Below are 26,274 nucleotides of genomic sequence, written 5' to 3' on the forward strand. Positions count from 1 at the left end.
TTTTTCATTTTGCCGACGCGCATGGCTACGGCGATGCGCGCGCATACCAGAAACCGGAGACTTTTTTGGGGGGGCCTAAGAGTCTGTTTAACAGTAACCCCGCTGGCTAGTAAAAAAAGTTAAGGTCGAACCCTGTTAATGAGTAAAGACATTTTCTCTGGTTTCAAATTGACAGCTTGAAACACTTAAGTTTTTCTCGAATGTGGTTTTTTTTTGGGGGGGGGGGGGTTGGAAGTAAAGAATGTAATGCACAATGTCCTAACATCCAGCATCTCATTGGGTGAAAGTTAAGACCACATGACCTCTTTTGCTCTCTGATTGGTCAGAAAGCCAGGGGGTTTACATGGTGTGCTTGATGATATGGACCACTGCAAACACTGTCCATATGGGTTTTTCAAACTCTGTGGAACAGGAAGCTGAGCAAGGGGGGGGGTTATATGGTGTGCTAGATGATTATGGTCAAGTCTCACTGGGTGGCCATCTTCACTTTGAGGTTCAGAACAAACATGGGGGATTTCTATATGGTGTGCTTGATGATATGGGCCGCTTCCACTACTGTCTGGGTCGGTCTCTTGATTCTGGGGTCCATCACAGGTACAGACAACCTGAAAAAATGCAGAAAAAAGACAATTGATTATAGTGGAGTCATTTAAGGGTACATGAGATGATTATTCTGAGGAAAACATTTTCTGCAACTTTCTACTGCTTTTAAACGTATGATCTACTTGACATACCTTTCGGTAAATTTTATTGGAAAATGCACATCGATACCAATTTCATGTTGATGCTAGGCTGTACTAAGCAAGCCAGGCCAATCTGGTAGCTCTAAAAGCCTGTTGGTACCGTGTGCTTCGGAACGACAAACTTTAAATGTACATTCTATATGTACATGTATATGCAGCTATGTCAGCGTCAGTTGGTGAAATCGAAAATTCTGAGAAGGATCCCAGAACTATTAAAACCTTTTCTTGTGTGTGCATTGGTGGGTGGGCCATCACTGTTTTACGGGGTAGTTCTTCATAACCAGCACACTTTCCCCAAAAAATGGTTCGGCCAGCTTTCTATGCAAAGCCTCATTGGCCCATGGTTTTGTGCGTAAGCCTTATCAGTCTGACGATCACACTCAATTGACTTCGGCAAAACCGCAAGTTCCATCATAAAGAATAAGTTAATCGGACCATTTTTTTCCAAGAGTGTGATTCTAATGTTTATTGTTAGAGAAATTAGGACTAAGTTATGGGGACTTTCTGCTGTCCCCATATGTCCCCATAATACCATGGAACACCACGTGTGCAGTACCCAGTAATGGAACAAGAACACGTGTTGGTGTGGGTGTATGGCACACTGCAGTATTTTCATAGGCTTCCTTTTTTTCTGTAGGCTCTAGGCACAGTGCCTACTGTGCCTATCATCTGAGCCTGGTTGTAGGTCCGAGTTTCACCTGAGGTTTGTGAACTTTTCCTTGCAAGCTCTCGGAGAGCACTGAGTATACAAGTGTTTAACAGACTAACAGACTCCTCGGTCGAGAGGCAAACCTAAAGCTGAATGTTACGTACTGGACGTTGGTGCGCTGGTTGACCACAAACAGCGGGTTGACTTGGCTGAGTATCTCATCGTTGACGGAGATGCCATCCAGGTACTGCTTCAGGACCGTCCTCAGCTGTCGGTTCTCCTCCAGCAGAGTGGACCTCTCCTTGTCCAGGGCCACCTTGTCCAGCAGGACCTTGTTGTAACGCTTCCAGAAGTTCTCCAGTGAGACGTACTCATGCATAATCTGCAATGAAATCATTTGATATTCAAAATGATGAAGGATGTGACGTTTACACGTTTAAAAGTATAAAAGGATAACAATTCTAAATCTGTTCAAAAATTTTCCAAAACGTTCAAACAAAACCCAAATTATAAAAGTTACATATGTTTACTCTATACACAGGCATGCAACTTGGAAGTAACAAAAAAAAGAGGCAACTCCTATCTTTACAGGACTTTGTACAGTGCTTTTCAATTTTGAGTGGCATATTAAGTGTGAAGTAAAAAATGAGGAAATCAGCTGGTCCGACAAAAAAGTTGCATGGCTGTGTATGTTTACTCTATCTGCATTTCACACACAAAAAAGGATGCCTTTAGGCCAAAAAAAAAAGTCTCCGGTTTCTGGTATGCGCGCGCGTCGCCGTAGCCATGCGCGTCGGCAAAATGAAAAAGTTTTTTTTTCAATGAAAGATGATGTCTCAAAACCACCAAACTCACTGGTTTGACAAGAATCCTGCTGCTGCACAATTTTAACGTGTTTTTAGATTGGGTTATGGTCGAGAATAAGCTTTATGTGGCCTCTCTGGACTCCCATATATTTGCACTAAGTTTAGTCGGGCACCATTTGCAGTCATCAGCCGACATTTGAAGCAAAAAAGTCAGGTTAAAAAAAAAAAAAGCTGCATCGCCGCACCACTTTTTGGGCAAGCTCCATACCAGAAACCAAAGACTTTTTTTGTTTGGCCTTAACCCATGAGCACCTGTGCTACATTGTATTACATTGTGTTAATTCACTGAAGAATCAATAAAACCATAGAGTGCTCGGGCGATTTCGGGCGCTACAGTGACTAAAGGGTTAGTTTGGTTGGGTGACTATAGTGGACTAGACTTAGCCATAGTCGATCTCGATGTCACTAGAAGGCTGCATGGTTTGACTAGCTAGTCCAACTGGATCAACCTAGCCCCAGAGCACTGTTTCTCTAGTCAATTTGCGAGTTACGTCACAGTTTTAAGATGGCGGAAAAAAAAACTGGGGCAACTTTTTGCAAACTTTTGTTATCACAGTTAACATTAACAATTAATGAGAAGTTTTTGTACGGTTTGTTCAATAATGATCAATCTTTGCAAAAAGACAATTAATTATTTATTACACTTAAGTTAAGAATAGAAAATAAGAGAAAAGAAAAATGACGTGTCAAAATTTGCTTCATTAACAACATGAAGGCCTGTTGTTGCTACAAACTATGAACTACATTTGATGAGTCGATCAACTAGACGCATTCGAGTGAAAAACAGACCACTTGTGACATAGGGTCAGCACCCGAACTTGCTCTTAGTTATAAAAACCTCTGCAGGATTCTCTGTTTTACTGAGAAGTTTGACCAATGCGACAACAGTGAAGAAACGCCTCTAACAGCAAAAAGCAACCATGAAATCAAGGATAAGCGGGAAGCGCAACGCCTGTCCCAGCCTAGTCTTACCTCCGCCAGTGGTTCTGATGGGGGTTCTGCCACAGCAGCCTGTACATCTTCCTGCTCCTCCTGCGTCAAGCTGGAAGCGTAGAATGGAAGCACCTTCTCCTCCTCTGTCTCCATCTTACGACACTGCTCGGCCAACTTGACTATCCTGTCACCCTGGGCGCAATAGAAGTTGTTTATCATTAATTTAGTAGTTTCTCCAAATGATACACAACCTGCAAAACCTGATCATACTTTCTTTTCCACCAAATACTGCCAGTTTTTAAAACATGCTTTCTTGGCCCTTTTCAATTATGACAACAGATACAGGAGCACATCGAAAATGCCTTTTACTACTTTCCCCCAAAAAATATGGATTAATTTGATAGTATTTAAAAATTGAAAATGCCTAGTGGACCCAATCCTAAAAAAAAAAGAGGTCCATGCAATGCATTTTTCTAGGTAACATATTTCGTGCCACTTTCTACTCCTTTACAACAGCAAAATATCCAAAATTCTAGCAACTTTTTGTGCTGAAACAGCTGTAACATTGAGGTTTCTGCCGGAATGACATCATATTTTGCTCATGAATATGGAAATTTGTATCAGCATAAGAAAACAAAAAGGCACCAAAATAGACTTGAAAATGGCAAAACAAAAATTTTAATTATTTTCAAGGATCATATTAAAAAAAAATGGGCCCTTAAAAAAAAAAACTGGTATCATCCTCGTCCAAGGTACTGGAACATAAAACATTACGCAGCTACACCAAGTTTCATGAAACAGATTGTAAGTTTATTGTGCAGCTGTGCAACAAATTTGTTGTGAAATTGGCTGCAGACCTGCTTCAAACTGAGCTATTACTCCCTAAAAATCAGTTGAGACGGATAGAAATTGCAAATCAATCCAGGTAATCAGTGTGATACAAATTTAAATTTCTACCTGATCAGTTTTCCTTTTCAGCTCTTTGATTGCAGCGTTGCTCTCCAGCGTCAGCTTGGTCAGGCGGGATCTCTCGTTATCCCTGAACCGATTCATCTGGTTCTTGAGTTCGTGGAAGTGCTCAGCGATGACCTCTCGCTGTTCCCTTAGGTCCTTGTTGCGCTCCTCGCTGTCCCGCGAGTTCTGCGCCATCTTGCCTTTCAGCTGGGCTATTGTGTCCTATATTTGGGCACAAGACAATATGGTTTAAACAAATTTACCAAATTTAAGTTTGGCATTAACAGTTGTGCAGTTTCTTTTAGGTTTGGAAGAAGTCACAACCGCTGATATCTCCATTCACTTATGCGCTCCGTGCGCCAACTAGAGAGGGTGTTTTTTACCACTTTTTGAGAGCCCATGGACAAGACACACCACGCGAGCGCACTGGTTCGGGCACATATAGTGCAAAGCATTCACCACGTATTTTATTTTGATTGCACACAAAGCCATAGTGTCTTCGCGTGAAAGTCAGGCATCGTCGGCAATTTGTTCAAATGCCTCCCCCAACGGTCTCTCCCTTTCTTGCGGTTAAGGGGGTACATGTTTACGGAGCCCATACCTACTGTCGTGTCGTTATACCAGGCACATGTATTGTGTTGAAAAGCATGAGTCTGGCCTCAAAATTTGAAAGTGATACATGTATGTTCAACACCAAAGGTAATTTTGCAGACATTTGGGCACGCACAAATAATTTCAAAAGGAGTAACCTGCATGGAAATTAAATTCAGATAAAGTCCTTTTAAACAACGCCTGAATAAATCCCTATCATCTGATAGGTGGGTCGTTGATCACTAGTCATAGAATTATTCCTACCTATGCACAGCGCGGCCACAAGGCAAAAAGAGAAAATCCATACCAGGGTAAATGGAAGTTCAATTGCCAGTCAAATTTTTGGAGGCTCTGAACAATCAGAAGGCGAGGATTTATTCAGGTGTTGAGTAAAACAAATAATGAATGTTTCACATTCATGCAGAGGAAAGAATAATACCATTCGGTGACGGATTGAATGTTCCATTCCACTCAGATTCCATCTGTCACCTCGTAAAATTATTCTTACCATTGCACTCACAAACATTCATTAAAATGTTCCACTGTTCCAAATGGCCAAGCTCCTTTAATCAATACACAGCAACCCATTAAAACCTCTGATTTACAACAATATGTGTTTAAGTCATGACAGCCTGACTAGGGCGAAGAGAGCTATCAACTCTGGTAAAGTGGCTAGCCAAAGGACACAAACGAAATGATTGTAAAGCTTACGGATATTCTCTGGAGTTTCCTCATCTGCATCTCAATCTCCTTGGCGCTCTTTTCGTCTTTGGATTTCAGGGTCTCAAAGTGAGCCTTCCTCTCCTCCGTGGTTTCATTGTAGCTCTTGAGAGCCTGCTGGAACTGCTTCCACAGGTCTTCCACTTGACCCTCCAGCTGGATGCGCAGGGCGTGCTTCTCTTCTAGATTCTGAAATAAGACATGTCAAAGACAGTTGCAACAAGTAGATTCATCAAGTACAATGCTTACAAGTGCTAAAGGTAGGGCCAAAGGTTTTCCGCGATTGCGGAAAACGGACGGAATTCGCGGAATCTGCTCCTTGAAACGGAAAACGGAATTTGAATCTGAAGAAAAAACTTCTGCAATTTTATTGATAAAAAACCATAATTTCGTTAAATTTATTGAGTCCAAAACGAATTGTTGATGATTGATTGAACAGACGAGCCATATAACAAATGAGCGGTGTTCATATCACGATTTTGGGGGGACAAAAACGTTCAAGATCAGCGCAATAAATGTTATGAGATCATTACCGTAGTACGCGTAGTCATGGAGTGACAGTCCTGACGCATGCCGTAGCTGTCGGTCAGCGCACGGGTGAAAATCATGTTTCTTGGGTGTGTGGCAGTGGCGGTGCAGTATATGACTATAAACTGTGGTGAAGTTGAATACTACGTCTGTACATTGATCGGCCGTTGATAAAATAGCAATCTTTATTGGGGCAATTTTCCCGCGTTCCAACCAAACGACTATTTCATTATCGTCTTGGAATTATTTTGTGTGTACATGTACATGGTATATGTTTAAATGCCTTTTTGTGTATTGAATAAATGTGAAACGAAATTTTTTAGCCTGAAACGGAATTTAGGATGTTTGAAAACGGAATTTGCACTTTTCTGAAACGGAAAAAGATTGGCCCTACTAAAGGGTTATTGCCAATGGTCAGATCTTAGCCGAGAGGTCCTCCAGCAACACGGGTAGGTTAGGCTTGTTAGACTTGGTTGCCAGTCCACCTAGGAGAAGGACAACTCTGATCACAAACCCGGGAAGATAGAACTTGCTAGCCTAGGTCGGCAGTCTGCCTAGGAGAAGGACAACTCTGATCACAAACCAGGGAATATAGAACTTGTTAGACTAGGTCGGCAGTCTGCCAAGGAGGACAACTCTGATCACAAACCCATGCAGATAAAGCTTGTTAGTCTTGGTTAGCAGTGCACCTCAAACATGAGTGGAGGCATTACTTAATGCCCTGCTCCCTACCAGGCGGCTTACTGGTAGACGAGGCTCACGTCTTGTGAAGTCTTTGCTGACATCTCCCAACATACGTCAGAGGAGAGTTCAGTGCAGACGGAACTATGGGCAGACGAGCGTCTTCTGACCAAAACGGCAGAGCAGTGCTGCGAGGATCAGCGTGCCACAGCACTTATTAGCTATTAAAAGGCCAAAAGGCCATTGCCAATGATCACTTGAAAGGAAAGACTACTTTACCAAGTATTTCAGTAGACCCTAAATGTTTGTATCTTTGAATTTCTTCAAGGTACCTTGTTCTTAATTTCATCTCGGAGGCTCTGAAACTCCTGCTTTGCTTCGTTCTCCCTGTCGTTGCTGTTCTGCTCCATGGCAAACAGAATGTCCTGGAGATCGTTGACCTCTCGTCGGTGTTGCTCGATGATCAAGCTGCGCTCGCTGTTGAACTCCTTCATCAGGATGGATTGCTCACCGTCGTATTCCGACTTCAGAATGGCCAGCCGATTCCTCTGTAGGTCTGTGACACATGAATCAGAGAATTGCTTGCTTCAAATCACTGCAAATTTTCAATAAACACTTTTACACCCCATATTGATTGCTGCATGCAAACTTTAACTGGCACACTCTTCATGCAACTTTTTACCTGCCCAGCACGCAATTGCAGGGGGTAGTTTCGAATATCTGAATATTCGGTCAAATGCAGTTTTGAGTAATCGAATACTAAATTATTCGAGAATGGACAGCTCTACATCACCTGTTACTTGTGACTTATCTAATCATTTGACCTGGTACCTGGGCCCAATTTCACGGCGCTGCTTAACAGTTAGCAGAAAAGTTGTGCTTAGCATAGCAGAAAAATTTGCTAACCTTAAGCACTATTTCATGGCGTGGATGTGCTAACGGTCGCGCGTGCATGGAGATTTCTATTGTTACGTCACCAAGTTAAGCAAATTTTTCCTCCAAAGTAAGCGTTCCTTTTGCTGTGCTTATGCTTACGGTCTCCATGAAATAGATGGAGGCTCTGCTAGCAGAAAAACATGTGCTTAGCAGCGCCTTGAAATTGGGCCCTGACTTTGGATTTTGACTTCTGACGGAATTGACTACTGGGCCCAATTTCACGGCGCTGCTTAACAGTTAGCAGAAAAGTTGTGCTTAGCATAGCAGAAAAATTTGTTAACCTTAAGCACTATTTCACGGCGTGTGTGTGCTAACGGTCGCGCGTGCATGGAGATTTCTATTGTTACGTCACAAATTTAAGCAAATTTTTCCTCTGAAGTAAGCGTGCCTTTTGCTGTGCTTATGTTTACGGACTTGCTAGCAGAAATTTGTATACTTAGCAGCGCCGTGAAATTGGGCCCTGCTCTGCACAAAATTGTTTCCAGTTGTTGTTACACATATTTCATAATGAATATATCAGACGGAATCTCCCAGACCAAGCTCACCAATGAGAGCGTCCATGTTTTGCAGATGGCTCCTGAGGGCCATGGAGTACTGCTCCTCCGCCTCCGACAGATCCTTGGCCAACGACTTGATGACGCTGTCCTTGCGGTCCACGACCCTCTCGAAGGTCTGGCTGAGAATCTCAATGTCCCTCTTGAGCTCCTTGGACTTGGCGGCCCGCATGATGTTCCTCCACTGGTGGGTGATCTTGTACATGTTGAAGCGGGTGTTCTTTTCTTCCTTGACAAGTTTGTCCTATGAGAAAAATTGAATTATTGAAATTTCAGCATTAACAATTCAGCAGTGTATGCGCCAAGGCTCACACTTCATTAAACGATTACCGTAATTTTCGGAATATAAGCCGCGGCTTATACGTTGAATTTGCCCATGAAAATGTTTACTGCGGCTTATACACAGGGCGGCTTATACGCCGAGACTTGAAGAATAAAAATGACATTTACATGTGTATTCAATGTACTGGTACAAGAAGAGATGTGTTGCTGAAATAATTATCAATTAAGAAAGTCATTAACAAACCGAAAGCACGTCCCACAAAAAGGTACCGAGCGGTAAAAAGTACGGCTAGTGAAAGCTGTCCCTTGGACATCGACAACCGGCCGCACGTGATGCTGCATATGCTGCATGCATCATGCTGCATGGATTCCCATGGACCACACCATTTGTGGTAATAAAGGGGTTCACTTTCTTGGGAACAATAATTACCAATATTTCCCCTGTTTAAAAAAAGAAAAAAGACAACTAATACTTTTTATGAAGTTTGAAACATATCTTTATTTGATAATCAGTTGTTCAACGTCACAATTTAATTTTTTTTCTTGAAATGTATTCAAGAAACGATGTAAAACTCAAAACAGGGGTGAAATCACCCCTTACGAAATTAATGGATTCGTCCATAAAAATCTCAGCATCGTGTTGACTGTTTTCGAAGAAAGTTACGATCCAAACTTGAATGTTTGACGTTACTACTCGTTAGTAATCACAACAATTTGATAAGTTTTGATGTAAAACGGACTTGTTTATCCTTTAGGACAAAACAACTCAGTGTCTGTTGCCACAAAGCAGGATTTGTAGCGCTCCAGTCAGACAACACATGGTGGGTTGCATACTCTCTCAAGTGCTGGGGGAAAATAATGTCAGTCGCCGGCAGCAATTCCCGTTTTTTATTTCTCATCATCAATTTCCATATTTGTTTGTAAGAGTAATCGACTGTAAATGATTTGACATAACTTATGTGGCCCTTTTATAGCTTTCGTAGTGTAAATGGAACTGGTTCAGAGCATTTTGACTAGAATTTGGAGGCCTTACAAAATTGAACCGCTGCGGTTGGTGCGGCTTATACGCCGATGCGGCTTATATGCCGACTTCATATCTTAATTTGCAGATTTTTGCGTGCTGCGGCTTATACGCCGCGCGGCTTATATTCCGAAAATTACAGTACTGAATTAGGTCCAAGAGTACATAAGGTAATTCCCAAGAAAGGTAACTGGCAAGAATGTTGCATCCTGACGCCACTTTTTCATCAAATATTATCTCAATGAAATGAAGGTCAGTCATTGCAAAGCTGTTGAAAAGACATTTCCATTTTTTCTTTTTTGAAAATACTTTGAAAATGCACACGACTCTCCATAGACTCTCTGGATACTACATTCTTTCAAGGTCATTTTTCAACTCAACCCAAATTTTAAAGGTGATGTTTTTATCATGCAATGTTGATTTTCTTAAACAGTGCCTTGTACAGTAGAGGATTTTGAAAAAATATCTTCAGGTAAGAAATTATTAGTAACTCATGGAGTTATTTTCTTTATAATTTGAATTCAACCCTAGTGCAGTTTTCAGACGTTTAGCCTCACCTTTTGTGTAACAGAATCTCTGTATAGCTGATATTTCTATGGCGCTGTGCCTCTTTTCGTACTTTTTAGTATATTTCGAAAGGAGTTGAAAGGAACTTGACAGTAGTTGATGGCATTTTTGCAGTTGAGGGTAATTAGTTTGATCGCATGTATGCTATTGAAAGAATAACATCTAGATGTACCTTCAAGAACTGGTTGAGCATATCTTCTTTTTTCTTCTTCATCTCTTCCTCTGCCAGCATCTTCTGCTCCAAGTACAGGATCCTTTCCTCCTCTGTCATCTTGGCCAGCTTCCCCTTCTTCCCCGATTTCTTGCCTTTCTTCTTGGGTGGCATGATTTCTGAAAAAGAAAAAAATGATGTGTGAAACTACGAGTTATGACAATACCTTTTTTCAATGAAAAATATGACTTTACAGTTGAATGCACAGCGGTCGAGTTGGCACAACGGTCGAGTTGATTGGATACCACCGGCAATAGACTACGTGTATTACATGTTTGTTTTGCAAAAAAATAGTTAGTGGCCTGACGTTTCGACCCTAGCAGAGTCTTTCTCGGAGGCTAAATGACAAGACTATAAACATAAACAGGTACATGTATACATTACTGATGTAACAAAAGCAGTCAAGTGGAAATAGATGATGCAGAGGAAAATACACAGAGAAAGCAGGTGGCTGAACAGAAAGGACGAGGGTAACAAAAGGGAGGGGGATTGGGGGAAGGGGATGGTTGACCACAAGAGGTGGGGAACACAAGGGACAAAGTCAATGATGGGGAGAGGGAGAGAAAGGTAGTTAATTGGTGAATGAGGCAGACTGGAGGGGGGGGGCTTATCTGTGGTGAAAAGGAGAAGGCAAAGACAAAAAGTTATTAGTCATTTCCTTCTTGGATGTTCAGACCATGGGGTTGAATGGTCTGGAGACGACTTATCCATAATTTCTCTCTACTCAGACGAACAATCTCTCTGTGGTTTCCTAGTGCCTCAATGCCCTGTAAAATCATGTCAGAAATTGAGTGATTAGGAAGATTGAAATGATGTCCTACGGGTGTATCCAGCTTATGGGTGTATCCTGTGGATCTGTGGCCGTAGAAACGTCTCTTGAGTGTAGTTCTCGTTTCACCTATATATTGAACACCACAAACTTTGCAAGATATTAAATAGATTAGATTATGGTGCAGGTGACATGACCCCTTGTCCTATGGGTGGTACCACCGGTATGGCTGGTGAAGGAGTCCGATTCTCTGATGTGTTGTCTACAGACGATGCATTTGGAGGTGTTGGGACACCTGAAAGTTCCCTGTGGCAAAGGGGGGTTAACATTATCATTAAAGGGGGGGACTTCTGCCCGGACAATGAGATCCCTGAGACTGGGTGGCCGTCTGTAGGCAACTATGGGTTCTTCTTGTACAGCACGTTGAAGTCGATCTGATGTGTGAAGAATATGATGGTTAGAACTGGTTATTGTACGAATGGGGGGAAGTGAGGGGTGGAAAGTGACAACAAAGGGAACTTTCTCCTTGGAACTCTGTTGTTGCACAGGTCTTTTTGAAAGTACTGACTCCCTGGAGCGAGCCTTGACTTTCTGGATTGCTCAATGGACTGCCAGGGAGCTATGACCCCGGGAGACGAGGTGTACGTTTCTTAAGTTCCTGTGAGTGGTGGATAAAATCGGAATCATTAGAACAGATTCGACGGAGTCTGATGAGGGCCTGACTGTAGGTTATGCTGGTTTTGCAGTGTCGGGGATGACAGCTGGTTGAGTGGAGATATTGTTTATCTGTGGGTTTAACAAAGAGATCTGTGATCAAATCATCATCCGTCTTTAGAACCTTGACATCCAGAAAGTGGGTATCCTTGGTTGAGTATTCGGTTGTGAATTTGATGGTCCTATGGAAGGAATTGATGTGATTAATGAATGCTGTGAGGCTAGATTCATCACTGGTCCAGATGAAAAAGATGTCATCAATATAGCGCCACCAGACCCAGGGACGGCATGGGGCTGACGCCAACAACAAGTTGGCTCATGAATAGGCAGGCCATTGATGGTGCCATCCGTGTACCCATAGCGGTGCCATGTACCTGTAGGAAATTCTTACCCATGAACGAAAAATTGTTTTTAGTTAGAACATGGTTCATGAGGGATACTATATCAGAAATGGGCGGTGAGGTGTTTGTTTTGTTGACGCTCAATAGCACGACCGACGCTTTTGAAACCTTATTTTTGTGTGTCCCAAAAAATAAGAATTGTTTAAAAATAATGTTTCTTTAATTGTTTTAAATTGCAGAACTTTTCATCTTCTTTTTCTGATTCCTGGCTCTGGACTGGAGGAATTTTTTTTTTTTAGAGAAATTAGGCCCTAATTTTATAGGTCTGATTTCCATCTCTTTAACTTAAGTTAAACGTATGCATGTTTAACACAAAGTCACAATGACAGTGTTAGCACGATGGAACCAGACAAAGAGTAGTCATGGTAAACATTTCTAATTCTAAGTTACAAAAAAAGTCACAACACTGGGCATGTTCAGTGCCGTGCCGACACAATACTGTGAAAACAATCGGGGACCGGTTCACGGACATGACTAGTCCGAAAATTCGGGACTCTCAAATACTGTATATGAGAGTCCCAAAACTTAAGGTATTGAAAACATACAAAACAAGAAAATAGACTGGCACCTGAAACAACCAGTCCAAGACAGCTTCAGTCATGTCAGTACTGCATCAATCAACCATGCCAAAAGAAAAGAAACATGTGGCATGAAGCGGGAACTAGTCTCAATTTACTACACATAGCGCAGCGTGATTGTCCGTGCACATCGTTCATTTTTTCCGGGCCTGTGCGCGCATCCCCGGTCAATGTGGCCGTACCGTGCACGGTGGCATCGTTTTTGCCGGGCCTGTGCACCCACTTGCCCGGTCAGTCAACGTGGCCGTACCGTGCACGGTGGCATCGTTTTTACCGGGCCTATGGCTGTGCACCCACTTCCTCGGTCGGTCATGTCGGTCAATGTGGCCGTACCGTGCACGGTGGCATCGTTTTTGCCGGGCCTGTGCGCCCACTTGCCCGGTCAGTCAACGTGGCCGTACCGTGCACGGTGGCATCGTTTTTACCGGGCCTGTGCACCCACTTCCTCGGTTGGTCATGTCGGTCAAGTCGGTCAATTTGGCTGTACCGTGCACGGTGACATCGTTTGTGCCGGGCCTGTGCGCTCACTTGCCGCACCGGTGGACGTGCCCGCGCGTGCCGGGCCCGGCCCGGTCCTCGCGGCGCGGGCGGGGCGCACTGGCCCAAAGCGACGGCCACAGGATCGGAGCGCATTGGCCCGACGCGACGGCCACAGGATCGGAGCGCCCTCTGTCATGTCTGTAGCCTACATTATGCCGGTGCCCGCACCGCGCCTGTGATCGGTCCTGCCACAGATTTATGCAACTTTTTCTGCTCAACAGTCGAGTTGTCCCAAGTCGAGTTGTCTCAACGGTCGACTTGTCTCAACGGTCGACTTGTCTCAACGGTCGACTTGTCTCAACGGTCGATTTGTCTCAACTGTCGACTTGTCCCGAGTCGAGTTGTCTCAACGGTCGACTTGTCTGACATTCATAACAAGGTTTGCCGTCTCCGGCAAAATATACACTGCCTATAATCATAGGCAGTGTATATTTTGCCGGAGACGGCAAACCTTTAGTAAACGTTAGTTTGCCGGATATGCACTGAACATGCGCAGTAACTGTTTTTTTGTACTTTAACATTTTCCGGTGACAAGTTTTAGTCTGGCTCCATGCCAAAATTATCATTGTTACCTCGTATTCACAAGATGGGATTCAGACCATTTTATAATTTCAGACTTTTTTTCCCTTTTAAAAAAAATACTCCAGAGCCACAAATCTGAAAAAGAAATGTAATACTCTGCAAAAAATGTTTGAGACATGTTAAAATAATAAAAGAAGAATATTCTTATTTATTTGGGGATGAGAAAAAAAACCTTAAAATGTGGTGCGGTTGGAATCGAACGCGAGTCATCCCGCTTACTAGAGCCTTTGCTTAACCACTACACCAAACTAGCTGGAGTTACCCAGCCCTGAGTTTTATCATTGGGTTGTCTATTAGGGCTGGAGCGAATTTTTCTCGTAACTTGTAGTATAGGCAAAAAATTTTGGAAAATGTTCAATTTTGTCCCCGTTACACACTAATTGCAACTGCAACTCACCCCAAACTTGCCTGGAATAACCATTACACAGGTCCTTGAAGTAAAACAATCCACGATGAAGATTCAGCCTACAATTGCAGTGAAAACAGGAGGAATAACCGCTAACTTGACAACCTTGCTGGATTGGCCAGGACCGCAATTGGTTTGTGCACAAAAAAAATTGTGTACAATGAATGGCGGTCGATTAACAGGCACAGAGAGCGATCGCAACTACTCGTTTTTGCCGGCTGCGCTGGCTGCTGGCGCATGACGTCACGCGGAAGCGTAACACCCGATGACTGTTTCATGCACTAATATAAGGTTTACCACTCGCATCACAGCTTTGGTACTGGAACCGCAACCAATAGTGCATGAAACACGTGACGTCATGCGCCAACAGCCAGTGCAGCCGGCAAAACCGAGTAGTTGACAGTGATCGCTCTCTGTGCCTGTTAATCGACCGCCATTCATTGTACACAATTTTTTTTGTGCACAAACCAACCGCGGTCCTGGCCAATCCAGCAAGGTTGTCAAGTTAGCGGTTATTCCTCCTGTTTTCACTGCAATTGTAGGCTGAATCTTCATCGTGGATCGTTTTTTACTTCAAGGACCTGTGTAATGGTTATTCCAGGCAAGTTTGGGGTGAGTTGCAGTTGCAATTAGTGTGTAACGGGGACAAAATTGAACATTTTCCAAAAAATGTTGCCTATACTACAAGTTACGAGAAAAATTCGCTCCAGCCCTAATACTAGACAACCCAATGATAAAACTCAGGGCTGGGTAACTCCAGCTAACACCAAACGTGCTAGTGCTACACAACTCTTGATGGGAATTTAATACATCTTATAATTCAGCCCTATTTTAAAGAGTACAGCGCCCTCTGTTGATATGGATTGCCGCCGGCAAACCTTTAGTAATCGTTAGTTTGCCGTCATTACCTCCGGCAAAATATCCACTGTATCAATATTATTATTAACGCACATAGGCTAGCGCATAAAATGTTGATTATCTACTGCATTTTCTCTCTTTGCAAGACATTGGAACTTACGTTTGATAGATGGTGAACCTTATACTTCTATTCAAATGCTGCTATTTTCAGCCTGGTTCTCGAGAAAGTCAGTTAGTGGGTGAAAAAAGAAATAAACATCTGAAAGATTTTCACTGAAAATAATTCGAAAAGTGCATTGACCTCTTGATAATTACAGCACGAGTCATGGCAACGACGATACTCTTTATTTATACGTTACTACTTATCAACATTTATAGTCAAATATCTTATATTTCTTAAAATTAAAATAGTTTTTATTTAATTATATTTTTTATGAATTTATTATTTATTAAAAATATATTGAGTAAACATGTGTTAATTTTTTTGATGATTAAAAAATTGAAAGAGACTAAGTGACTGTTTTGTGTCGCTACTTTTGATTTGTTTTATTCCATATAACAGCCGTCGGTAAATCGCTGCATACACCAGTCTGGTTTCGGCTGTGACAGCGTGACGCATTGCACATCGCGCAAGGACAGGGAGGCAAAGACTAGACGAAAGCGCGCGAGCTTGTTTTGCACAGGCAGTCAGACAGGCACGAAATACGCCCCCAAAATAGTTAAAAATGTCATCTAAACGGAAAGTTGGAATTGTGGGATTTGGTCATCTAGGTAACTAAAGTTTTTGTAAAGCATTTTGTTTGTGTAATTGGTGTATTCGTGTTCGCCACAATGTCAGTTCGGCCATGTCGGCGCAGGTAACGCTTGCACTTGCAGTGCGCGCGTTGTCCGACATGTCCCAACCACTGACCAGTGGCGTAGCCAGGAATTTTTCAGTGGGGGGGGGGGGGGGGGGGGGGGGGGGGGGGGGGGGGGGGGGGGGGGGGGGCTGGAACATTTCATGGGGGGGGGGCGTCATGCAGGGGCGTCAATCGCTTCTTAAAAGTGGGGGGGGGGTGGACATACCTTGATCAGAACTGATGCGAGCGCGAAGCTCTAACGGCGTGGGGTTCGGGGCTTGCTTAAGGGAAGTTAAGGGCCCCTAAAAAAATTATGATTCTAGATGTTCTGTGGTGTGATCTGAAGCAATTTCTTACCAATACCACTTCCCTCCATGCTTTAACTAATATTTTCTTAGCAAAAGATAATTATTTGAACATCGTTTTCGAGGTTGGAGTCATTGAATCAGCTATCAGTATTCTGAGCTATAGGCGTGGGGTTCGGGGCCCGCTTAAGGGCCCCGAAAAAAAATTGGATTCTTGATGCTCTGTGGTGTGATCTGACTATTCTGAGGCAATTTTTTACCACTTTAAGTAACCAATAATTATCTTAGCACAAAAGATAATAATTTAAACATAATTTTCGAGGTTTTCTCAACTAAAGGCATAAGAACATTTTTTGAACATTGTCTTCGAGGTTGGAGTCATTGAATCAGCTACCAACATTTAGGATTCTAAATGCTCTCTGGTGCTATCTGAGGCAATTTCTGACCACTTTAACCAATATTTTCTAAGCAAAAGATACATTGTAGTACATAATAGGGCCCTGTAAATGAGACACGAGTTCAAAAATCTGGGGGGGGGGGGGATTTGATATTGTGTCCCCCACCCTTCAAAAAGTGGGGGGGGACATGTCCCCTGTCCCCCCCCCCCCCCCCCCCCCCCCCCAGGATTGACGCCCATGGCGTCATGTAGATCAATGATAATTTTTTTAGAAACTCAAAATCTCAGTGGGGGGGCGACTGGGGGGTGACAAGGTTTCATGGGGGGGGGGCGGTCGCCCCCCACGCCCCCCTGGTGGCTACGCCACTGTGTCCAACGCAAATTGAATGCAAGCGCGTCAAAATAGGACCCCGTCAATGGCAATGCCCGTCGTTTTAGGGCCGGGGTCTGAGTGACGATACTTGACATGCTTGACCATCTTGACTCGTGATGGGAGCAATGAATCTGAAATTACATCTTTGCGATCGTGAAGTTACGAGCCCCTCTTTACTACTTTAGTTTCTATTCAATCATGTTAACTTAATTAGATTTCAAGAGTGTGTTTTTTACCATTCAAAAATTACTGAAACTGATACTAGACGGCGCTCGCTGACGAGTGACGTGGCTGATCAATGGTCAGAACCTCGAGGTTAAGACATACCATTATTTCTCAGACCCATTTTCATAAAACTGAATGGTTCTTGAGTCTGGAGAGCTGAATGTTGATGTAGAGCGCAATTTGAGTCCCCCACGCAAGTTTAAACTTGCGCGAGGGACTCCTGAAGCACGCAAATTACACCGCGCCATTTTAATTTGCGTGCGCAAGTTTAAACTTGCGCAAAGGCGATCGCAACCTTCTTCTGCGGGCGGGATTTTCATTGATGAAGATTTTTTTCTTCAAAACACGAGTACATGGAGAAATAATGGAATAAATGAATGAATAAAGAAATAAATAAAAAAGGGTAATTCAATTAGCGTCAATGAAAAGAAACATTGAGATTTACCAGTGCTTATCAGAGAAGTTGTTTAAGGGTACGTGGGGGCGGGGCCAGGGAGGGGACCTGGCAAGCAATCAACTTAAGCACACTAGCGGCGATTGCTTGGAAAGTGTACTGAAGTTGTTCAAAAATGGAGACCAGCTTCAAGTTTTTTGCTTTGTAAACCTAATTAGCATTTTATTTATATTCTTGAATGTAAATAAATCATAATTTCCTAGGTGTAACCCGCTGTTAACGTAAAAAGAATGATTATGATCCCTTCAATTGTTCAAGTTTTGACATTATACTTATCATTTACATTATTTTTAAAATGCTTATGTATTCTACAATTAAAAAAGTATTTACTCTTAAAAAAATACTAATTAATTTAACAATTAATAAATTGTACGGTACAATAATTCATATTGTTTTTAGAAATGCTTGCATAAGATTTCGAGCGCTGTGTACACTTCAAAAATGCATAATTTGAAAAAAAATTAATGAATGCATTACTAATTTAATTAATTAATTAAATGTATTACTTTAACAAATATTTTTATTACAGGCTCAATAATTCATATTAAAAAGTGTTTACAACTTAAAAACGCTATGCATATAAAATGGTAATTATTTAAAAAAGTAAATTTATTTGCAAATCATTTAATTAATGAATTTAATCAAATGTTTCAAAAAAAGGCATTTAACGCATTGTCTCCCGAAGCTCAGTGATGCTATTAAATCAGAGAAAAAAATCTGCTTTAAAAATAATGTTACATATCTGCATGAGTATACCCAACCAGGGGCAAAATAGTTTAGCGGCTCTAGCTGTATGCGTGGCCGGGAAAATCTATGCAGTGCGCAAGTTTAAACTTGCGTGCGCAATTTGTAGCAAGGAAATGAATGCGCGCGCAAGTTTAAACTTGCGTGCGCGCAGGTTTAAACTTGCGCAGGGGACTCACTTTGCGCTCGACATCAACACATAACAACCAATGATAAACATGATAAATGCACATGCTAACATGGCTAAAGAAATAGTCCGAGTAACTAGGACTCTACAGATTGATTTTTTAACATTAGGACATGGTCGGGCGATGCCCAAATGTTAAAAAAAGTGATCCGTAGAGTCCTAGTTACTCGGACTACTAAAGAAAAGATGTTTTCACTAGCTGATGTAATCCCAGCTGCCCTATATTTCTAAACCCCAATAAGTAAACAAACAGACTAGAATCTCTGAGTGAGAGTTATAGTCCTGTTTATACCAGTTGAGCTTCATAGAAATTCAAAATTACTTAGTGAGATGACTGATGATACTAATATTAAAAGGTATTGTTTTTCTATCTTGTTAATTGTGAACTGAAGGTCAGTATCTTCACCAAGCCGTTAAAGACAGCGCAGATCTGGATGTTGCCTTTGTTTGGAACAGAACAACGTCAGCCTTGCGTGAAACAGTAGCGGAGCAACATATTCTGGAAGATCTTTCCAAGTTTGCAGACAGGTATTAAACTTAGTTATGTCAACAATTCAACAGCTGATTCTTAGATGTGTAAAGTCATGTTCTAGAGTTTTATTAACCCCATGCGTACGGGAAGCGGTCATTGCCGCGGCCGCTAATCCTCAATGGAATGCAGTTGCCAGCTGTGGTATGCCGCGGCACACGGCTAGTGGGTAGTTCCACAGCTGCTGCTTTTGTGCAGTCCCGCTACCACACAAAGGCTGTGCAGTCATGCGGGCCACTTGCTCTATGTGTGGAGGAATGTCCCCATTACACCCCGTCCTTAAGGGGTTAAAGTCTATCAGGAATCAATTTCAGTCAATTCTTCGCTTCTCTTGTAAACAGGCAGCCAGATTTGATTGTAGAGGTCGCCCATCCTGTAATATCGAGCCAGTATGGAGAGGCCTTTCTTGCTGTTGCGGATTACATGGTAAGTCTGTAAACTGCAAGTGGAAAGTTGCAGGCATACAGCTTCTCAAGACTGATAGTTGTCACACAGTTATAGTTTCTGACTGACACACTGTGCAGTGACTCTGAGACTGAGGCCGCATGGGAATTACATGACTATGGCTGGAAATTACACATGCGCCTATGGCAGCGGCTGCAGCCGCTTCCCATAGACCCGTGTGTTATCTGCAGCCGTAGCCAAGTAATTCGGATGCGGCTATTCTAACCTTGGCACAGAATTATGATGCTGGTTTCCTATATACACAACAGGTGAATCTGTTGCGATTTTCAAGTGTTACAGCTGCTGCTCTTGAGAATTGTAGTGCCATAAAAGTTACAGTGTTGGATCCAGGGGGTGTGGAAATGTATTTTGTTTTCCCACGTTGCCTGGTTTTCATTTTGAAAAGGCCCCCACAACTGACATTCAAAATCTTTCTTGTTCATTGCCTGAGAGGTTACCAAGTAATTTGTAAAGTTGGTTACGGGTACCCGATTCCATAATCTGGAACCGGTTCCTGACATCAACGTTCGGGTACCCGGTTCTGATGCACACCCCTAGTTCAGCTGAGTTTTTATTAAGGGCTGTGAACTTGAGCAAAACTTTCACTACTACTACTATAACTTCTGCACATCAGTTACCAGACAGACTGGTGGTGGTGCATATATGCATACAAGTTAGTGCATATAAGTTGTAAACACTGCAAGCAAAACCTGATTCATTGGAACTTTCCAATTTCTTTGTTTTCTGATAGGTTGGTTCACCCACAGCTCTGGCCAATCAGGAAGTAGAAGACAAGCTTAGAACAGCTGCAAAGCATCATGGGTTGTACATTCCAACTGGGGCATTCTGGGGAGGAAACGACATTCAGAAAATGGCCGACAGAGGCACATTGAAGGTAAAGAAAACCTTTAAAGCTTTTTCATTGAACATAAAAAAAGCAACACTGCTCTAGTGTCCTTTTGCCAATTTTTTTTGGTTAACTTATAAAAGCGATAGTTACTGGCATTAATTTTTATCCTACCACAAGTTACCTGCTACATGGGCCAATACTTTGTTTACATTTGTACAAAATACCCTTATACCCGCAAACTCTGATTTCCCCTCTGCCCAGATCTGTCTCGTTTTGCCAGAATGTCTTTCGTATATAACCTTTTAATTCAAGCCGTGTTCCCATTGGACTTTTATTTGGGTTAACTTACCATGACTTACCTGTAGAATAACAAAGTTTAGTCCAGTGGGGACGGACGGTAAACTAACCTCCCTGTCAACTTACCGCGACGGTGATGTAAAACTAGCAGGCTGAAAGTGGTCATGGAAGATTTCTGCGCAGCCACGGTGAGTTATCAGAGACATTCTGCCAGTCACTCACATTGAATAAACGTTCCGTCGGTGTTAAACAAAGTCCGAGTCGGAACGCACAGTAGACTTCAGCAAAGGAATGTCGCGGTAAGGTTCCGGGTGGCCGTGGGAAAAAGTCCAATGGGAGCGTGGCTAGTGACTGTTTTCTTTGTACAATCTACTGCAGGCATTGACTGTAACAATGACGAAACATCCTCACAGCTTTAAGCTGAATGGCATCCTCAAAGAGAAGAATGATGCAGTTACAGATAGGAAGACAGTGTTATATGAAGGTATTACAAAAGACTAATGATTATTGCAAATTCTGTTGTATTTAACTAACGAGTACTCTGGCCAGTTGCACAGATACAGTTTTATTGACAGTTTTCTTAACAACTCTTGTGGCATATCATAAAGTGAGAGAGCCTGAAGTTTCAACCCCAGCAGAATTTTTCTCTCAACATTTGCTAATTGTGTATTTCAGATAATTTCATTCATTAAGCTGTTTGAAGAAGCTATTTTTTCACTTCTTGGTTTTTTAGTTTTTATGGTCTAAGAAAATAAGGCTATTGACTAAATGATCATTCTCACTGACCTTCACTTCCAACTTTATTCAAAGATGCGGTCAGTAAAACTGTTGGTGTAACTGGGGTCCAGTTTCTGGGGGTGGGGCCTCATATTCTGGAGGGGTCACTCAATAGGTTTTGACATTAAAACTAACTTTTCGTTCTAAAATTTGGGGGAGGGGGTAGTCTGAGTATCACCTGTTGTCCAACAGAGCCCTCTCCGTAATCAACATCTGATATGTTTGCAAATTTTATGCAACCGGTATGCAAATTTTATGCAACCCGGTGTGCTAGTCATCTGAGTCGGCTTTAGATATTGTGATGTCCTTTTGATCAGAAATGTGGACTAAGCTGTTTATTGGTAATTTTGGCTGACATTTTTGTAATACAACAACGGGTTACGGAAGACCCGATAGAAGGTGTCGTTGAATGGTCAGAATTTCGAGGTCAAGATGCAGTCTTGTTTTGCATGATTAATCCCGAATCTGCTTGCATATTCCATAGACTAGTGGGGGATGGGTGGGAATGGTCCAAGGAGGGAGGGGACTGCTTAGCATGGGCCTCAAGGGTGGGAGGGGGCAGTTACACCACTGAGTATATCTTCTGAAAGCTGCAATAATTTGACTAGCTCCAAATTATAAGATGGAATTTTGCGTCGAACCCACGACCTCCTCGAGTGGTAAGACATCTGCACTAGAAAACAGGAGGTCGTGGGTTCGAGTCCCACCCGAGTGATTTTTTCCAACTTTCACTCGGGAGGTAACACACTGAGTATACAGTGTTTAAAAAACGTCGGTGAAGGGCAAAAACCTAATTTGATTTAGCTCCAAATTCTCAACCTCAGGTTCGGTGCGTGACTTGTGCCCTCTTGCTCCCAACAATGTCAACACCATGGCCGCAGCCTCCATAGCCGCTCACAACCTCGGCTTTGATGGAGTGCAGGGAAGACTCGTGGCAGACCCTCAGTGAGTATCGTCCAGAGTTGTAATTGAGAGTCAAATCACAAGTCAAACTCATAAACCAAATCACGAGGGGGCAGGTTGAGTTCAAATCGGCAATTTTGACCGCTCCTCCTTGTCTGCAGTTGGATGTTTTTTCTGCACCCCTTTTCTGTTACCAATTGTCGTTTCATAACCCTCCTTTTGTTTTATCAGTCACAGACAGTCACAAATTAAGTCCTGTTCCCGTGCCATGCCCTTTAAACAGGCTAGTCACCAACAGTCAGATCATATTTCTTGTAGTCACCGTGACTAGTCAAATTCCATCAACAGACAAAGACCGGTATGTAGGCACAGCCGGCTTACCAATCTCCTACAGTCAAAGCATAGCCGTATCAGGCATCATAACAATCACAGCCAGTCAATCCTGCTTTATTAAGGCAGGGAGCACTCAGCTGTTAAAAACTGTCACTTGATTTATTTTGGCTGCTGGACTGGCCTTGTTGAAATTGCCAGCTACAGTTAATGAATGATTGATCACCGATGCAGAAGAAAAAATGAAGACCTATATATATATTCCCCTTGGCTATAAATACTAGATTGAATCGCACTATGGGCTCCCTGTGCCAACAAGAGAGGGTGCTTTTTACCACTTCAGAGCACCATAAATGGGACACACCCCATATGCATACTGTTCCACGCGTATTGTGCGAAGTTCACACCACTTATTTGACCTGAATGTACACAAGGCCAAAGCGTCTTCGTGTGAGCTTCAGGCATAGTTGGCAATGCATTTGAATGTCTCTCCCAGTGGTTTCTCCCAGCTCTCCCTTTCTTACATTGAGGGGGTACTTGTGCACGGAGCCCATATTATATGCATTATATTGAAGTTTCCTTCAGTCTTACATTTTTTACTCTTCGGTATAGCGACAGGTTAAATGCTCCCCCAAACTGTGTCAAACTGAAGAGCATATACTTTTCCTACTCGTTTTTGTGATCCATCACAGCCTGATGGACTGGCATATTGTCGAGGTGGATGTAACGGGACCTGGCGATGTTGAAGCAGGCAAGGCGTTCACTGTCTCAACAGTGCGCAGGAACCCTGCCCAAGTCGGCAAAGTCACAGGCAGTGCGACATACGCCTCCTTCCTCAGTAGCATGCTTGGTGAGTCAGTTCAAGTAAATTCCTCTTGTCTAGTAACCCCAGCTCCCTACTTACTTTTACTCAGTAAAGGACCGTGTCCGTCAAAATCCTTCACTCACTCCGCTTCACATATGTGACGTTATGAAATCCACTACTGAAGTGCTGGTGGATTTTGATCGACTTAGTAATACACTTGGCTTATATGACAACAGCAGTACTGGATGCTAGGCAAAAACCAATCAGATTCCCCTAGCACTGCTTCAGGCCTCCCGGCCCAATTCCATCATACTCTAGCAAAATTTAGTCAAACCAGGCCAGCAGGATCATACCCCCCAAAATCCACCAAAATGGGGGGATGAATTTGGATGAACTTTGTGGAAAACAACCTCGATTCGGCATTTGTGTTAAAGTCCTCATAAGTTAATCACAAGTCATCCAGTAACAAGTTAAGTCACAAGCTTTTCAGATGACAAAGGCATTCCTGTGTTATTGTTCACACCCTGTTACTTGTGACCTGACCTGTGGTTTGACTTGAGACAGACTTCTGACCGACTTGATAAGAGCTCTTCGAATAGTGCATAAGAGTCGGAGCATAGTGCTCAGAATGTTGAGTTAACACTGTCTCCCATTATAGAGATAGTCACTTCTCATTGTGGAGTTTTACGGTTTACTTCTCCCGAGTTGAATCAAATCTCAAATCCTTATTTGTTATTGTATTTTCTGCAGGAGCCCATGGGAGAGGTTCAGGAGTGCACCTGTGCTGACCCTGGCTCACCCTAGGAGCTAGCATTGATCGTGGAGCCTGGAATAGCCTCCAGGGTGCATCCTAGTGTATAATGCTGTCACTCCTTGCTCCTTCATACATTTATACTACTGCTGCTAATAGTCTACCAAGACGTTTGATGCTGGCTTGATCCCGACTTGAACTCGGCTTGACCTCATGCCATGACCTCCGCCTGCTTCTTGTGTTTGCATTCACACAGGAACTCAGCCATGCTGCATGTGATCAACCAAAGATTGTGAATCCTGGTGCCAGGACTTACCTTAAACCCAGTAGCAACTGTACTACATTGTATTACATTGTGTTTATTCCCAGATGAAACCCATATAAATCCACACAGTGCTTGGATGGTATTTGGGCAGTATTGGCTTTTGGATTGACCGTAACCCTGCCAGACACAACACAGTGCATCAGGTGTAAAAGTCTGTGGGACCTTGCTGCATTGAGCCATCAACACCAGTGCATAAACAGCCAATTCTGAAACAATGAGAGCTAGTCCATTGTGCAAAGCCACAGTTGTATGCTGCTGCAGTTGGTGACCACAGACTCTGAGGCAGTTCGGCCTTGAGATTTTTTTTACTTCAGGGATCTTGCTACATTGGACAGGCTTGTCATTTTGGCAAGTGCTGCATGATGCTGCATTCAGCAGGGTTTCTAGCCATAACTGCTTTCTGCTCCTTGCACAATACTCTTCCACTGACCCTGATCTATCAAGAAGATTTAAATTCCTGTGCCCCGACTGACCTGTGGAGACTCTTAAGCATATTCATATTGGCAAATGGAGAAATCCAACTTTGCTGCCTCAGTTCTACAAAGCAGCCTCCCTTCTTGAGCCATTCATAAAAACCTAAGACAGTTTACCCATTCCTATTGACTGAGAGTCCATCTCCTGGCTGGTTTTAAACTGCTGATAAAGCACCAGCTGGTTTTAAACACTTTCTTTTTGCACCACTGAGTTTTGCGCTGCATCGCACAGTACCCGCCCCGCATGCATGCCAATTTCCATTTAAGGAGATTTTTAGCACTATGGGCACACTTTTAGCACTATGAGACACATGCCATAGACTTGGCCACTGGCCAGAGGGGTGTTTTACAAAACACAAAGTGAAATTGTTGAAATTTTGTGAAAGTTTGACTTGTTTTGACTTTTGACCGAAAGGATAAATATTCTTTATCCATTATCCTTTGGCCATTATCCAATATCTGCTAATTGCTTTTATGCACATGACCCTCAATTCAAAGCCTATGATATTCCCTGTGTCCCTGTTTCATATACATGTATAGCATTGGTCCCAACTCTCGTTGAGACAATCTCAACAGTAAATGGGGATCGTCTAAACTATCTTTTGATGCTAAAGTTGGGGGTTAAGGTAATCACATCAGAGAAGCCCCCAAAAAGGTATTGTTTGTTTGTTTGTCAAAACCCCACTGAGTGATAATGAGGTTCCTAAATAACAGGCCACCCCCACCCCCCTTCAAATTGAACCCCAGTTATACCCCCGCAAAAGACGACAACATAAAGTCTTTCTTGTCTTTTCGAGTATAAGGGGAAATTTGATACTTCTGTTATAGTTGAGCAACCACAAATAATCAAAAGAGATAAAGCAAAAGAACATTATGCTAGTCCTTTGTAATATTGCTGCATCTGAAAAATAAATCCAGCTGAATTGCTATCCATATTTTTGTACATTGTTTTTTTTTCAAAATGAAGGTAATAAAATACAGGTATTGTAACTGAAATGGTGCTGTTCTTTAAAGTGTTGACTTGTTGGTTAAATGCTGAGAATCCTGCAGCTGTGTACATGGAATTTCCACTTTGACCAGGAAAAAAAATAGTGAAGTTGACCTTCAATGTGCCCATGCAGGGCCAATGATCAGAAAGAATCGAACATATTTGTTTTGTGGTTTACATGCCTTGTTTTCATT

The 26,274-nt window shown here is 42.6% G+C and overlaps 2 protein-coding genes and 1 long non-coding RNA gene across 4 annotated transcripts; 1 reads left to right on the plus strand and 2 right to left on the minus strand.

Moving 5' to 3' along the window:
* Positions 1–219: 219 nt before the first annotated feature.
* On the minus strand, positions 220–15,401 carry LOC119730475 (dynein regulatory complex subunit 2-like). 2 transcript variants are annotated; one of them, XM_038203401.1, is made up of 9 exons: positions 15,245–15,401; positions 10,198–10,355; positions 8,147–8,399; positions 6,998–7,221; positions 5,448–5,645; positions 4,149–4,367; positions 3,231–3,383; positions 1,557–1,774; positions 220–605 (listed from the first exon to the last, which is right to left on the minus strand). In XM_038203401.1, the coding sequence occupies exons 2-9, from the start codon at positions 10,348–10,350 to the stop codon at positions 518–520; spliced, it is 1,506 nt and encodes a 501-aa protein (XP_038059329.1). In that variant the 5' UTR covers positions 10,351–10,355; positions 15,245–15,401; the 3' UTR covers positions 220–517. The 2 variants fall into 2 exon arrangements, with proteins under 2 accessions (XP_038059329.1, XP_038059330.1); XM_038203402.1 differs by lacking the exon at positions 15,245–15,401 and adding an exon at positions 10,544–10,561.
* A 305-nt stretch (positions 15,402–15,706) lies between these two features.
* On the plus strand, positions 15,707–25,592 carry LOC119730579 (putative L-aspartate dehydrogenase). Its single transcript, XM_038203558.1, has 8 exons — positions 15,707–15,855; positions 19,001–19,136; positions 19,479–19,563; positions 20,333–20,476; positions 21,107–21,212; positions 22,330–22,450; positions 23,431–23,588; positions 24,294–25,592. The coding sequence occupies exons 1-8, from the start codon at positions 15,810–15,812 to the stop codon at positions 24,329–24,331; spliced, it is 834 nt and encodes a 277-aa protein (XP_038059486.1). The 5' UTR covers positions 15,707–15,809; the 3' UTR covers positions 24,332–25,592.
* Positions 24,928–26,086, minus strand: LOC119730580. The gene is made up of 2 exons (XR_005271384.1): positions 25,196–26,086; positions 24,928–25,092 (listed from the first exon to the last, which is right to left on the minus strand). It is a non-coding gene; the product is annotated as an uncharacterized LOC119730580 (long non-coding RNA).
* Between the last annotated feature and the right edge of the window lie 188 nt (positions 26,087–26,274).

This window comes from Patiria miniata, unplaced genomic scaffold, assembly GCF_015706575.1.
Source record: "Patiria miniata isolate m_02_andy unplaced genomic scaffold, ASM1570657v1 HiC_scaffold_22, whole genome shotgun sequence".
In the NCBI taxonomy this organism is placed as follows: domain Eukaryota; kingdom Metazoa; phylum Echinodermata; class Asteroidea; order Valvatida; family Asterinidae; genus Patiria; species Patiria miniata.

What these genes read in the sequence shown, in the direction of transcription:
- LOC119730579 (XM_038203558.1), top strand. Translation starts at nt 15,810, where the DNA reads ATGTCATCTAAACGGAAAGTTGGAATTGTGGGATTTGGTCATCTAG. An exon ending in TGTGGGATTTGGTCATCTAG is followed by an intron (nt 15,856 to 19,000) that starts GTAACTAAAGTT and finishes TGTGAACTGAAG; the next exon opens with GTCAGTATCTTCACCAAGCC. An exon ending in AGACTCGTGGCAGACCCTCA is followed by an intron (nt 22,451 to 23,430) that starts GTGAGTATCGTC and finishes GATCCATCACAG; the next exon opens with CCTGATGGACTGGCATATTG.
- LOC119730475 (XM_038203401.1), bottom strand. Translation starts at nt 10,350, where the DNA reads ATGCCACCCAAGAAGAAAGGCAAGAAATCGGGGAAGAAGGGGAAGCTG. An exon ending in GAGATGAAATTAAGAACAAG is followed by an intron (nt 5,646 to 6,997) that starts GTACCTTGAAGA and finishes GTCTTATTTCAG; the next exon opens with AATCTAGAAGAGAAGCACGC. An exon ending in CATCAGAACCACTGGCGGAG is followed by an intron (nt 1,775 to 3,230) that starts GTAAGACTAGGC and finishes ATTTCATTGCAG; the next exon opens with ATTATGCATGAGTACGTCTC.